Genomic DNA, 13,650 nt, shown 5'->3' with positions numbered 1-13,650 from the left:
AGCGGCGATGCACTGCGCAGAGACGAGAATCAATCACGCGCACGGGCAATGTGAAGCATTTAAAACGTTTTTTGTTGCTTGTGCATGACCTCAAATGGCGACCGAGCCAATATGTTAATTAGCTTCTGGAATTACAGGATGCTTAAGCGGGTGCGCGACTGAACTGAAATATCGACAGTGTGCCAAAAGTGAGTGTGTGACTGCATGAAACATTTTATCTATGTGAAGTGGAACGATCAACTCAGTTGTGAGTCATTGCTTGCAACACCTTCCACGGCGACCCATCATTTCCTTTTTCACTAATCTGTAAATAAAGCCTTATTATTCGTAACATGCATAGCTTGCTATAGCTACTTGTGCTAATGCCATAGAGTTTCATACAATAATACCTATGGCTAACGCATAAACTTCGAGACGAGAATCACGAGTGGTATATGAATGAAAACATTTTATTTTCTGCGCACTAGTCATACAACGCGTTTCCGAGTAGTTACTCACTATCTGTTTGCATTCTTATCAGTTGGGCCCACGTCTATTTTTATTCACAAAAAAAAGTTTTATAGTTCACAAGCGCACCACAGAATATTGTTTCCCTTGGCCAGGTTACGTGCCAGAGCGTCATGTACTTCTTTTCACAGGAAGATGCCCGCTCCTCGTGGGATACCTTTGTGTAAAAACGCAAATGGGTGCGCAGAAAAAACTTGGTCACTGGATTGGTGAGGCTCGGACAATGTTGTGAGCAGCCTAGTTGCGACATCTTTTTTTTTTTTTTTGCAAACAGAAAACATGCTCTTCCAAGCTGTCACTGTGAAGCTCGTTGTATCTAAACCACTTTGAATAAGTGATTTCAAGGGTGTCTTCAAATTCAAAGAGCTTCTCCGAAAGGCCTACCCATAGGGGTTCGCACGTGAGGGGCAGAGGGGGCGGGAGCCTTCTCTAGTCACCCAGCTAGGAGAGGGGCGCTAAATCTGCTCTATACATTCAGTAGGCGGTGGGGCACTTTTTTAGTCACCTAAAAGGGCTATAAGGGGGGGGGGGCGCTGCAATGAACTCCCCCTCCCCCTGAACGGGAATCCTGCGCACGCCTATCCCTTTCAATGCGGCCAGCGGACAATTTCACTGTTCACAGTGTGCTCAAAGTGCTGTACCTCTCGTCGATGTGTAGCTCGCACACAGACAAATTTTCTTGAAGCAGCTTCTCAGCACGCAGCAAATCGCTCTTCGCTACTGCGCTAACAGAGCTTTGTCCTTTGGAACGCCAAACAATGCATGCTTCTGTTAAGCTGACTTGTAGCCTGTAACGCGCCCCAGGATGAAGCAATGACTTTGTTTTCGCGCCATGAGAGTGCATACAGAAGCACTGGCGTCAGAGTGTCACCGCACAAAAAGAAACGAGGGCGAACGCGCTCGATGAAACTGTCAGAAGCGCGCAATCAACGTATAAATGACTGCGTGCGCCCCCACGCGGCTCCTTCCGAAAGGCTTCAATGCCCTACGTAGGCGCCGCTTCCCGCTCATCACACTTCTCTATTCTAGTCACTGTAGCCGAGTAAAATGTGCAAAAACAACGAACTGAGAAAAACGCATTTGAAGTTTCCAGCAACTGTAACTTTTCCTAAAGTGAAGCTAAGGCAATATTACTGACACCGTCCTGTAGTTTTACGATAATGGCCATGCTAAATGTATGACAGTACCCTCTCAGAATACTGGCCACAACTTGCTCCAAAACTATGAAATGGTCATCGTCACAGTTGCAGAAAATGTTTTTTTTACTTTGTGGTCAGTCCACTGAGTTTCAAGTGAAAGGAATGCACAAAAATTGAATAATAATGTTGCCCTAGCATATGCAACACACCTACATAATGTTAAGGTTGTAAGAAAGTGATATTTATTTTACAAGAAATTGTCACTGCTTGCCATGATGAAAGTTCTACAGCAGACCGGGACTGTAAGCGGAGTCCCCTGCTTACTTGTGACACTTTGCAAGTCTAGTCTTTGTTGTGCTGCTGTCCAGATGCTCTCTCTGTGATTTTTGCAGCCTGTTTTTGTCTTTTTCAAGATCAACATTTAGAAGCTTGAACTTGCATTCCGTTGCGCACTGCGATGCGAGGGATGCCTTCAAACTCGCCGCATTCTTGGCGCACTCTGCAGACTCGTCCATGAAATAAAACGCCGTGTCGATGGGGGCATGTATGTCGCTAGAAGTGTCAGATGATCCGACGACCCGATAATACGAAGAGGTGTTGCAGCTGGACTTTGGAGAGTGCACCATTTCAGACACGACAGGTGCCTGTGGCTGAGCGCCGTTGTCAGAGTGCACCGCTTCGGCCGCATCGGGCGAACTCGGTCACACGTTGTCGGCTTTCCTCTGCTGCGCGTTTCACGGGTGCCTTCATTTCTTGTCATACGCTTGGCGCGCCTTTTTTTTTTTTAAACAAGCACGTTGTCGTACTGCGCCGACCCGTGTGTCTCGAAGCCAATGCGAGCGGAGTTTTTGCCCTCGCTCGAGCGACCGAGCCCTTTTGTTTCGGTGTCCTCGTGAATTGCCTTTTGCCCACGGAGACGTGCTCGCGACACGTCTCTGTGTGGTACTCCTTGGATACGTGAATTGCCTTTTGCCCACGGAGACGTGCTCCCGACACGTATCCTGTGTGGTACTTCTCGCCTGTAGCGTGAATAAGCCCATTTGCTTTCCCGCTGCTGCTTTTGCAACAGGCTTTGTGCTGCGTACTCCTTGGATACGTGAATTGCCTTTTGCCCACGGAGACGTGCTCCCGACACGTACCCTGTGTGGTACTTCTCGCCTGTGGCGTGAATAAGCCCATTTGCTTTCCCGCTGCTGCTTTTGCAACAGGCTCTGTGCTGCGTTTTTGGTGTTGCTGCAGGAAATGAAGTGTTGCGACCTTGAGCCGTACCATGTTCTCGCCACGGTGATGGTTAACACGTGCCATGCGGCTCGCTAAGACCGAACCCATGCTAGTGGCTGTACTCCTTTGGGGTACATGTACACTACAAAATATGTAATGCCAAATTATCAGCCAACCAAAGCATCCGTCTTATCAAATTGCCTTGTTTTAAACTTTTTGTTAACGGCCTGGCACAAATGTTGTGCCTTAATAGGTGCGCTGCAGACAACTTTATTGCCATTCCTCCTGGTAACATTTTTTTATCCTTGAGATAATTTATGAATGTATGGCAGAACCGCACAGTTCTTTTCATCTTCACTCAAGTGTTTCCTTGGGGGTGATGTCCTTCACCCTCCTTGATCTTTTTCAACAGCTCTGGTGAGAGCCTGTTCCGGGAGACCCACTGAGGATAGCTGGGCTATTTGTTTTGGAAAGCTGTCTTCCATTGTGTGGTAGCAAGACTTCACCATAGCCCCTCAAAGACAAGGCACTGCTATTCTATTTTTTAACAATTTTTGAATGCCCCACTGGCACTAGAGCAGGGGTTTTTCTAATCTAGGGCTGGGGTTAGGCCCATGTGGTCAGGCGAAAATCTTACTGAAACTGGGAAGTGTAGAAACTTTGTTGAAAGTCAGCGCTGTGTCTGTTACTTTCGTGAGTCGTTGTCTGCTCTTATAATCAAGAATCCTAGTGAAAGGTCTAAAAACTGTAGTCCTTTGTCTTGTGCGATCCCATGGGGAAACTTCAGTCCCAGGTCACATTCAAAAAACGCTTTCAGTTCATTCACAGATATGGACCCATAGTCAAATATGATAAATATGTCATCAACAAAGCGGGAAATTCTTTTAAACAAGCCTTGAATGGCATGATGAATTTTTTGGTTCACTTTTGCTAGAAAAACATCACTGAGTAAGCGGTATACCTAAGAACCTATACATATGCCGGATCTTTGCACATACATTGCTTCATTCAACCTGACATAAATGTAATTCAAATAAAGGAGCAGTATTTTGGTAAAACTTTCCTCTGGAATTCCACATTCATGTCTCTATCTCTTTGTCCCTGTCTTCTGTGGGTGCTAAAGAAAAGGTTAAATATGGATGTATACTAGCTCGCCCAGCAATCAGTTTTATTGTAAACTGATTTCTTTGTGTTTGCCCTAATAACAGCTGTTCAAGTATGTTAGACAAGAAAAGTACAACTAATCACAATTTAATTGTGGAAATTACCCAAAATCTTTCCATCAGGCAAATTGTTATAAGCAGCGATCCTGTGACATTGAACAAAAAGGGCTTAGCAGTAATGTAGCTTTACCTTGAGGTTGTGCAGTGAACTAGAATTTTTGTGCTCCCAATAATATTAAAGGGGGCCCTGCAGCACTTTGAGCATGGTCAGAAAATGCGGCCTAAGAGTAGTTGAGGCTCCCAAGAACATACGTGCCGAATATTAGAGCACAGCAAGGGGCCTGTAATTCGCAGTACATTCTCAAGTCAGCTGAAAATCGCTTTCTTTTCTCTCAACAAAAATCACCGTCACAGGCCCAGTAACAGTCATTGGTTGATTTGAGCATGGCGTGCTCGGTCATTAATGGGGTCGCTGCAGGAGGTCGTACTCATCCATGAATGCGCATGCAGTCACACTGAAAAGCTGTACATTTGAAAAAAAAAAAAAAGTGCTCAAGATCACGAGGCATGCATAATGTATTTTCTTCCCCCATGCCATCCCTCCCTGCTCATAGCATCCAGTGATTTTGTTAGACAAAAAGAAGAAAGAATGCAATTGTAGTGTACGACAAATCTTTGCCACTCCGCTCATACTGGATGAATTCTAAAGATTTTGCGGTGGTGCATTCATTAGGCAATAAGCTCCTTTAGTGAATCCATTCTATGGCTACTTGTAAGTGTTGCAGTGCCCCTTTAAGTACATAATGGTTGAAAAACTCAAAATTGTGTAATTTCAGGTGGTTGCTTCATTTGAACTCTTTTAACATCAAAATGGTTGTTTTCAATTATTGTAGTTTATTACATCAGAAAGAAGCATGAGATGTTTAAGTGACAAATGTTGGGTCATTCAGAAGTTATGGCTTTTGGCACTTTAAAAAACGACTAAAAATGGTGTTTTGAAAAAAAAAAACAAAGAAAAAATTTTCAGGCGCTTTGTATACGTGATTGGATTGCTGTAGATGCTAAAAGTCACCATGCTTATAGCTGGGACCCTCCTTATGCTTCTACTTCACCTTTAGGTGGTTTAGCAACTCCTAGTTTTGTTTAAGCTTGTTTTTCTTCAGCCGTTGACTGCAGCTGGCAATCTTCAAGCAAGTCCGGTCCTTTCTGAGGCAGGCTGTAGTAGCCAGGATGGACACCTTCCTGCCTCAAAATATCCAGCGTGCCACTGTTTCTGTTGTGAAACTGACATGTACAGTCCTATAGTGCAAACAAAACAGTGCACAGGCTTGTATTGACATCTTCAGGGACATGCTGCTAGAGCATCCCACTGAAGCATTCATTCGCATTATGGGTTTTTGCTGCCGGCATGTTTTCTGAGAATATATTGTCTAAACAAGGGTCAGCATACGTAGCCTTTTTTTTTCCCTTGACGTTTTTGTAACCATCTCCCCTGCTCTTAGAGCTGTCGTGTATTCAGAGCTTGCACTCGATTACAGGCACACCAATTTTTCACACTTTGCATTTCTGCCTTTGTTTCTCTGAGAACGTGACCATATTTTGTTATATTTTGTAAGACAACCACCTAGGACATCAAGTTGAAGAAAAATAGCTTTTGAAACGTTAGCACAGCATGCTGGTGCAAATAACACAGCTTAGTCACGCACAAAGGCATTCTATGTGAACTTGTGGTTCGTCGCCATTATGTGAATGCGATGACACTGCGTCTGACTTCTGACGGGAGGCTGTTGCCTTTGCGGCTACAGTTCTGTTTTCTTACGTACGCAATTTTCGAACTCAGTTTAGAGGCAGAAAGATGCGTGCTGGATTTTATTATTTTTTTTTTTTTTCAGTTAGATTCGCTCGCACCTCCTTTAACTATGCAATGCTGCCACTGGCAAGAACAATTCAATTGACCTTCCTTGCAGAGGCACAAGGTCGTGCAATGGGCTTATTCAGGCGGTCTGTACACATTTTTTTTTTTTACATGGCTGCTTGTCCCTGCCTATGATCTTTGTTTTTCGATTATACGACACCCTGATTATACTGTGACGGTTTTGCGTGGTCCCCTGAATGTGTTGTATTTGGGATTCCGTTGTACGTGCTATGATAAGGAAGTTACAGGTGTTAGAACACCTGTTTCAGTCAGTTTTAAATTTTTGTGGGACCGCTCCCCGCCCTTCTCCGAAAGAGTAGCTTGTCATCGTGACTCGTCCACTTCGACCACATTACGTGATGTCCGTGACACATTATCGGGGCGCAGCGAACGATAGAGTGGGGCTTCCGTCTCATTAGCACGTGTCGCAGCGGCGAGGACAGGAAATGTGGAGCGAGGAACACTTTTCCTATCACGGTGAAGTAGTGAAACGCCTCCTATTCTCAGAGGCTTTCGTTCTGGCAACACCGCTTCTCCCGGAGTCTTGGGTTCTACAGAATGGCAAAAGGCATCTGAGAAAATGGAATATGCAGACTTCATGACTGATACTGCACAGGGCCAAGGCGCCGTTTCATAGGGCAAAGAACCAATCGACCAGCTCATTAGTGTGTGACATTGCTCATGGGCAAGCTTTCGTCAGACTGAGCATACGAGGGGGATCGGTCAGGAAAGGGGAACGGGTGTAGGATTGTTTTTTTGAAATGGAGGGTCTGCACAGCGTGCAACACTGTAATATTCGGATGTGATCGCTGCAGTCTACTATAAGAATCGCCAAGCTTGTTTGAGGGGTGTAAAAAAAAAAAAAAGGTCTGAGCCTGTTTACTGGCCTTTTGAGGCTTCTCGACTTTGAAGGTGAAGTCCGAGCAGTCTTCGTCGAAAGACCTCTTCTTCGGTGTCTTCATATTTCTTTCTTTCATTTGCACAGTTTATCTTTACCGGTTCTACAGTTCTTTTTTAAGTGCTTACACACATATTCCAAAATAGTTATTTGTGTTGCGTTGATGATGCATTGATAATGGTGTCAATTGGAAGAAAATGTCATATGGGCCACGAGGACAAAAAGAGAAGCACTCGGAACAATTACGAGCGCATGCATGGAAAAGCACGAAACTCGATGAGCTGACATTGTTTGTGTGGCTGAAGAAAATCGCTTCGGCAGCTTTGTTCGGTTGTGGAGGCTATGCCGTGGCCGTTGACCTTGACCACATTCAAGTGAGGCTTCTCGGATGTGCTGCAGCCCCTTGTAGCAGTTCCAGATGCATCTGCAGCAGCTCCTTCAAACATCGGCCAGAATCAATCTTCAGAACGCCATGTCATCACTTTGAGTGGGGGCCAAGCTTGTACTAGGCCTAAACGACAAAGTAGCCCCAACACGTCAATACAGCAACAAGGAACAGGTTTGCAGCAGCATGACTGACCATTATGCATGGGAGTGACAGTTTGAAAAGGATCATTGGCTATGTGGCCGTGAACCCACTAGAATGAAGTTTATACGTTCATGATTTATGGAACCGAGTAACACCGTTCCATTTAGACTACGGTTTTATTGTGAGGCCAAAGTGGCCAGATTGTAGTTGGGGATCCAGACATTGAAGACATTGAGCATGCAGTGAGGACTGCGCACTTTAGTGATAGCTAATTTTTGAACATCTGGTTTGTGTTTCATGTAAGGTATATATTTGTTTAACAAGTGTTCAGTATTTCTGATGGGTTTTTCTTGTTTGTAATTAAAATCATGTTTGCTGTGCATCCCAGCATCCTTTGAACCCATTGCCAATGGCACATGCATGGGATATCCGACGCAAAGGGCTGCTCACTGTGTTTGTCTTTTCGCTCTCTGGCACAGTCTAAAGTTGTAGGAATTGCATCTGTAATCTTGAGCCATGCACATGCGTGCAATTAAGGGGAACAATGAGCTGTCTTTCGCATCAGCTGATTGCCCCTACTCAATACAAGGACCTTTTTCCGCATGACATTGGTGTACTGTAGCGAAAGCACTTTGAGAAGCGTTTGGCATACGATCGATTAATGCCAGACTGTCTCTTTTTTTTTTTTTTTCCTTTCAATCAATACGGGATTTTTAGTGAGCACCGTATGGCTATTTTGGCCACTTTTCAGGCTGACAATCGCCCTTTTGTGATATGAACATCTACCTGTTGCTGTAAACAATCTACGAAGTTGTTAAGAGATCCTCCCGTCTCCACTCTTGTGCCGTTTCCCGTTTGCCGCTGTAGCCACCACCGAAGATTGGAGGTTATGCTTAGCGTCACCTCGGCTACTGCATCCCAGTGACATTCTAATCCAAATTACAGCGAGATACCCAAAGATTGTGATGCGGATCAATCTGTTCGTGCTATTAAATGTGGAGCGTTGCAGGTGTATCGGGAACTGCTCTAATGAGGCTGCTGTGAGCCTGAGGAGCTTCACCAGGCTGTTGCCAATTTCGACATACACACCATAGGATCCTAGTGTGGTATCCTCCAGACCAGCTGTTCTCATCACCAGTGTGATGCATGTTTGACCTCCTTTGTCGATCGGTGCCTTACAGGCAATGCCAGCTTGTTCTTGTCAAATTTCAGGTTCCAGATTAGGTCATGCGTAAGGAGCTGTCTGCAGATTGTGTACCTGTATTCATCGTGCACCCGATTAAGTATTTTTTCACTTTGCGGCACACCATTGCGTGCCGTAAAGTAATGGGCTGTGTGATCACAGCCCAATACTTCTTCTTTGTCGGCTGGCAAATGTCTCGTGCCCTTTACTTGGTAACAACAGACTTGGAGAAATAGTTTTTTTTTTCCTTTAGAATGACACAAGGCATGCTTACACTCAAGTCACCAAACATTTCAATCTCTTTTGCATAACGTCTTCCTTGTAAGTTGATTCTTGTATCAGCGAGTATTTGTGCATATCTCAAATAACAGCCAGCGGTCAACTGTGCAGGTTCATGGAGCTTTTCCCCTGTCCAGATTTGTACTTTGCAAACATACCTTTGTATAGTAATCAGTAGTCTGAGGGATAATGTACGCAGTCGCAGCTTCCTGCATTTCTATTTATTTTTGTTTATGTGGTGTCACAGACGACGAGATGGTTGATGGTGAGGCCGCACCACCTGCTGAGTCTTCTCTGCTGTCAGCCGAAGAAGGCACCATTTCCAATGACATCTTTGTCTCGCTCCAAGAGACTATTCGGGATGAGAAGGCTGAGAAGCTGAAGCAAGCCAGGATTTTTGTAAGTCTCATTGTCTCTCATTATTTATTGGTCAGCCTATAATTGCACCTTCTGACCAGGAAATTGAGGGAATGTCGAATTTTCTTCGTTGTTGACATTTTGTGTCCTTTCTGGCCTAACTGCATGAGAAAAAGGATCTAGAGCGTTTCGTGGTTTCAGAAATGAATTTAGAAGGAGGGCACATTTTGCTTCACACTAAAGCATTTGGTAGACAAACATGTTTCAAGTAAACATTTTTCTGCCAAACAACATAGTTATAGGCCTTGGGTTACTCTGGAAGTTAAGCGAATGATTAACAAGAGACATTGCCTCCTGAATGCTTATAGAAAGCAGCACACTCCTGGTGTAATCTTGGTAGAAGAGTCGCTTGGAAAAGATATAAACACAAAAACAAGATTGCCAAGAAAAAATATTTCTTAGCATTGGCCCAAAGTTACAAAATATTCCGAAAGAAATGTGGAAGTATTTAAAATCAATCAGCAAAAAATAAGTTGGCATCCCGAGCATAAACAATGGCGGTGTACTTTTATTTGATGACACTGATAAAGCTTCTTCTTTCAATCACTATTTCCAGGCTACTTTTACCCACCCTTGAGCAGTGACGTATGGTGTATTCCCGACAATATCTTTGAACCTATGCCGAAGCCTGATGGTACACTTAAGTTGCTTGACAAAATAAAGGATTCTTCTGCGAATGGCCCTGACAGTATACCCTCTTACAGGTTAAAGGTTTGCTCTAATTTAATTGCGTGCTTCCTGTTTACCTAGGGAATGGAAAATTGCGAATGTGGTTCCGATACATAAAGATGGCCGAAAAAGTATTGTCTCCAATTACAGGCCGATTTCCCTAATGAGCAAGTGTAGTGAAACAGTGAAGCACATAGTACATAGCATCGTGACGAAACATCTAGAATGCAACAACTTTTTTACCGAATTTCAGCATGGGTTTTGGTCTGGTCTTTCTTGCTCAACACAGCTAATAGAATTCTGTCATGATCTTTTTTACTCATTTGACCTTGGTGTGCAGACTGACTGCATATTTCTGGACTTCCAGAAAGCATTTGATTTCGTGCCCCCTGTTCTCCTGCTACATGAACTCTCATCTCTCATTTTTAATCCTGCATTGCTAGATTGGATAAGGTGTTACCTACAAGACTGGATGCAACGGGTTGTAATTCATGGCTTGCAGTGTGAATATGTTGTTGTTACTTTGAAAGTTCCTCAGAGATCTGTGTTGGGGCCTTTGCTGTTTCTAGTCTACATCAATGATGTTGCTCAGGATACCTCATGCAAAGTACATCTGCAAAGTACCTCATGCAAAGTACATCTAGCAACTATGACTTCAGTGTCAGTGTGATTAAAGATAGGTTAGGGTGGAATTAGTTTCACATAAGAAAAACGTCACATTATAAATGCTTTTCAAAATATTTTGTGGAATGAATAAAATGGATAAAGAATTTTAGATTTCACCTCCCTGTTTGTTATCTAAGAGGACTGATCACCCTCAAATGTCAAGAGAAAGTTTTTGCAGAACAAACGTTTACCAATAATTTTTTTTTTTCGGCACACAATCTTCCAGTGGAATCGGCTTCTACGGGAGTTTGCAGACTGCCGCACTGAAGCATCCTTCAGGGACATACTGCTAACCTGATAGCTACATTTTGGTCAAGATCTGTTTTGGGTTCATCTTGTTTTTTGAGTAATTATTATTTTTATGTCGTGTTTTTTTTTTCGAATTGTTGTTCTTTTTATTTAAGCATATGTTACGCTGTGCATTTCCCCCCCGCAATAATGCCTTCAGGCGCTGCAGGTATTTTTGAATGAATAATAATAAATGGAGAAGAATAAATTTGCGTGTTTGAATACTTGGAATGGGTACTATTGTAAGAATTACCTGAGTACTATTCTTTGATAGCTGCCTGGGTGCTTCAGCGTAAACAGATTTGTAAAAAACATGTGCAATAAGAAACGATTCAAGGAACTCACATGCTTACTAGTGTTTCTTTTGCTGTAGTGTTTGCACACAAAAACTTGACATGCTTACAAAAATTGTCATTATTATTTGAGCAAGTTCTTTAAATGTTGGCTTAATTTTTGTCTCATTCGTGGCCCTGGCAACAGTCGGTGGTGAAGTACAACACGTGGGTTCTGGAGTACGACTACGATGATGTCAAGGAAGAGTGGTGTACATTTACGTTTCAGGTGAGCCAGGTTTTAGTGTCTTCATATGCTGCCTTTGTCTCATCGATCTAGTTGAATGTGAGCTCGAATGACAAGTTTTCTCTGATCCAGCATTCAGGGTGGTGTGTCCTTATGAGAAATGGGGAAGCAGTGTATTATGAGACAGTAGATATTTCACGAGACAGTCTTATTTGGAGTCTGCTGCATTGCAGTACATCATCTTTAGGGCTCCATATTATATTTTTGCAGTTTATATTTCTTGAAATTCGGAGGGGGGGTTTTATAGTTCACCGTATTTACTCATGTAATCAATTTACCTTTTTTTCTTCTTTTTTTTAAGAAAAGGTGACACCAATTTAGAGAGAGAGTTTATTACGTGCAAGAAAAAAAAAGTCACAAGAGTTGTCATAGTAAAAGTTTCGCATGACGGTATTAAGAAACTCGTTCAACCGCTGCTTCAGTGGCAGAACTATGGACGTCATGCGCACTCCTGCTGCTCGCAACTGTTTCCCATGGTTGTTAAATTTTTTTTTTACTGTTATGTGAGAAGAAGCCTCGGTGCCCAGATCGAGCGACTGAAGTGTGCCAGCTACCCAAATGAATTACAGTTCAGCCTGGATATAACAATATTGGTAAATTCTCTGGGAAATTGAGAGGGAAGTGGCAAGTATAAAAGACTTTGTTTTTAAAGCCTGCAAAGTATGTGACATTTTCGCAGTAGATAGCGTGCCCGGCAGCTGCTTCCGCTGACTGAGAGGTCATGAGTTCGACTCCCGTTGATGGAATTTTTTTTCTTTGTCTTCTGATCATATGTATTTTTTCGACATCATTTCTGTGACAGAAATATGTCACTGAAATCTCGGTAGGCCCTGGCATAAAACACTTTTGTGTTAAAAATTGCCTACGGCACTCATTGCACATCTAATCAGATCAGCTGCCTGCATGACATCAAGCTTCCAGACGTGTACTGGAAGTGGACAGTTGAAAATGCGTTTGGTTGAGCCACTGTGATGTGCAGTGATTCATAGCATTAAAGGGGCCCTGCAGCACTCTTTGAAGTAGCCATGGAATGGATTCTATAAATGAGCCTTACCAATTACACACCTGCTAAGTCTTCTGATTTTCCCGTAAAATGTACAAATTTCGATCGAGGGTACAATTTTACAAATCTTGACCGAAATTCATGAAAATTACTTTATTTTTGCAAAAACAAAATAAAATTAGTAAAACAGCGTGGCCTCCGCGATATGCTATGACGCATTGCCGTGGCTGGTCGTGGAGGCTACAAAAACGGCGTTGTGCTATATTCCGCCACCGGGAAAAAACTATATGTGTTGGTGTTATCATCACAAACTTGCGAAGTCTCCCGCATTGTCTAAAAGACTCCCGGTTTGCAACCGTTTCTTCCGTTTGTAGGGTCGCCATGAAAATATTCCGAAAATCGAAATATGTGTGGGAGGTCTGGCTGCATTGACAAAAATGCAGGCATATTCGTTCCAAGCTTTTTGCGAGGTCATTGCATTATAAACGAATTTGAGAGGCATTCATCTAAACTTACGGTAGAGTTTCAGTGATGCAAAACCAGGGTAATGCCGTTTGCCGCGAACCGCCATAGACAAAACCACGGTCGCGGCGATGCGATAGCAATCTATGAGCTCCAAGGCACGGAGCAAGAAAGACAGGAGGGGAAACTCCGGGCCGACGACAGCGCGCGCCGCGATATTGTCCCCCTAGGAGAGGAGGTTGGTGAACGTGCACGCAGCGATCGTTGCGGCGACACACAGAACTATTCGTTTTCCGCCGCGGGAGGAAAGTGCGTGCGCCTGCGGTTCCCGACAGCGCCCGAGTGTCGTCTGCTACATCTGCTTCTCGCAGACTCCACTATGCTACTGGATGCAGCTATGGAAGTTTTTCACTGGCGTGGTTTGCCAAAACAAAATGAAGTAAGTAGAACGTCTTTGTGCCAACACTTTTAATTACACTCACACCTCGATATGATGAAGTTAAAGGGGAGCCACAATTATTTTGTTAATCTATAATTTTGTGATATCAAGTATAACAGTTGGTAATAATGTAAGCTCAGATGGGTGCACATTTATAAACATGCAAAGAAGAAAACCGCCTTGCGACCCGATGTAATGCTACGCGACCATGCGTGCGGCGGGAAATACACACAGTTGAATCTTACTAATTTTTTCCATTTTATTGAGGTTGTTATGATTACATTTCATAAAAT

The 13,650-nt window shown here is 43.5% G+C and overlaps 1 protein-coding gene across 5 annotated transcripts in view; it reads left to right on the top strand.

The window, feature by feature from the left end:
• Polr1A (RNA polymerase I subunit RpI1) overlaps positions 1–13,650 on the top strand; it is a 610,310-nt gene that overhangs the window by 478,107 nt on the left and 118,553 nt on the right. For 4 of the 5 annotated variants that reach the window (XM_075882913.1, XM_075882912.1, XM_037432148.2 and 1 more), the window contains 2 exons: positions 9,082–9,233; positions 11,355–11,435. In XM_075882913.1, coding sequence (XP_075739028.1) covers positions 9,082–9,233; positions 11,355–11,435 — 233 coding nt within the window. Of the gene's footprint in view, positions 1–9,081; positions 9,234–11,354; positions 11,436–13,289; positions 13,377–13,650 lie in introns of those variants that run through there. The other variant, XM_075882914.1, reaches the window with a different exon arrangement.

This window comes from Rhipicephalus microplus, unplaced genomic scaffold, assembly GCF_043290135.1.
Source record: "Rhipicephalus microplus isolate Deutch F79 unplaced genomic scaffold, USDA_Rmic scaffold_14, whole genome shotgun sequence".
NCBI classification, from domain to species: domain Eukaryota; kingdom Metazoa; phylum Arthropoda; class Arachnida; order Ixodida; family Ixodidae; genus Rhipicephalus; species Rhipicephalus microplus.
This window is presented reverse-complemented; position numbering and strand designations above follow the sequence as displayed.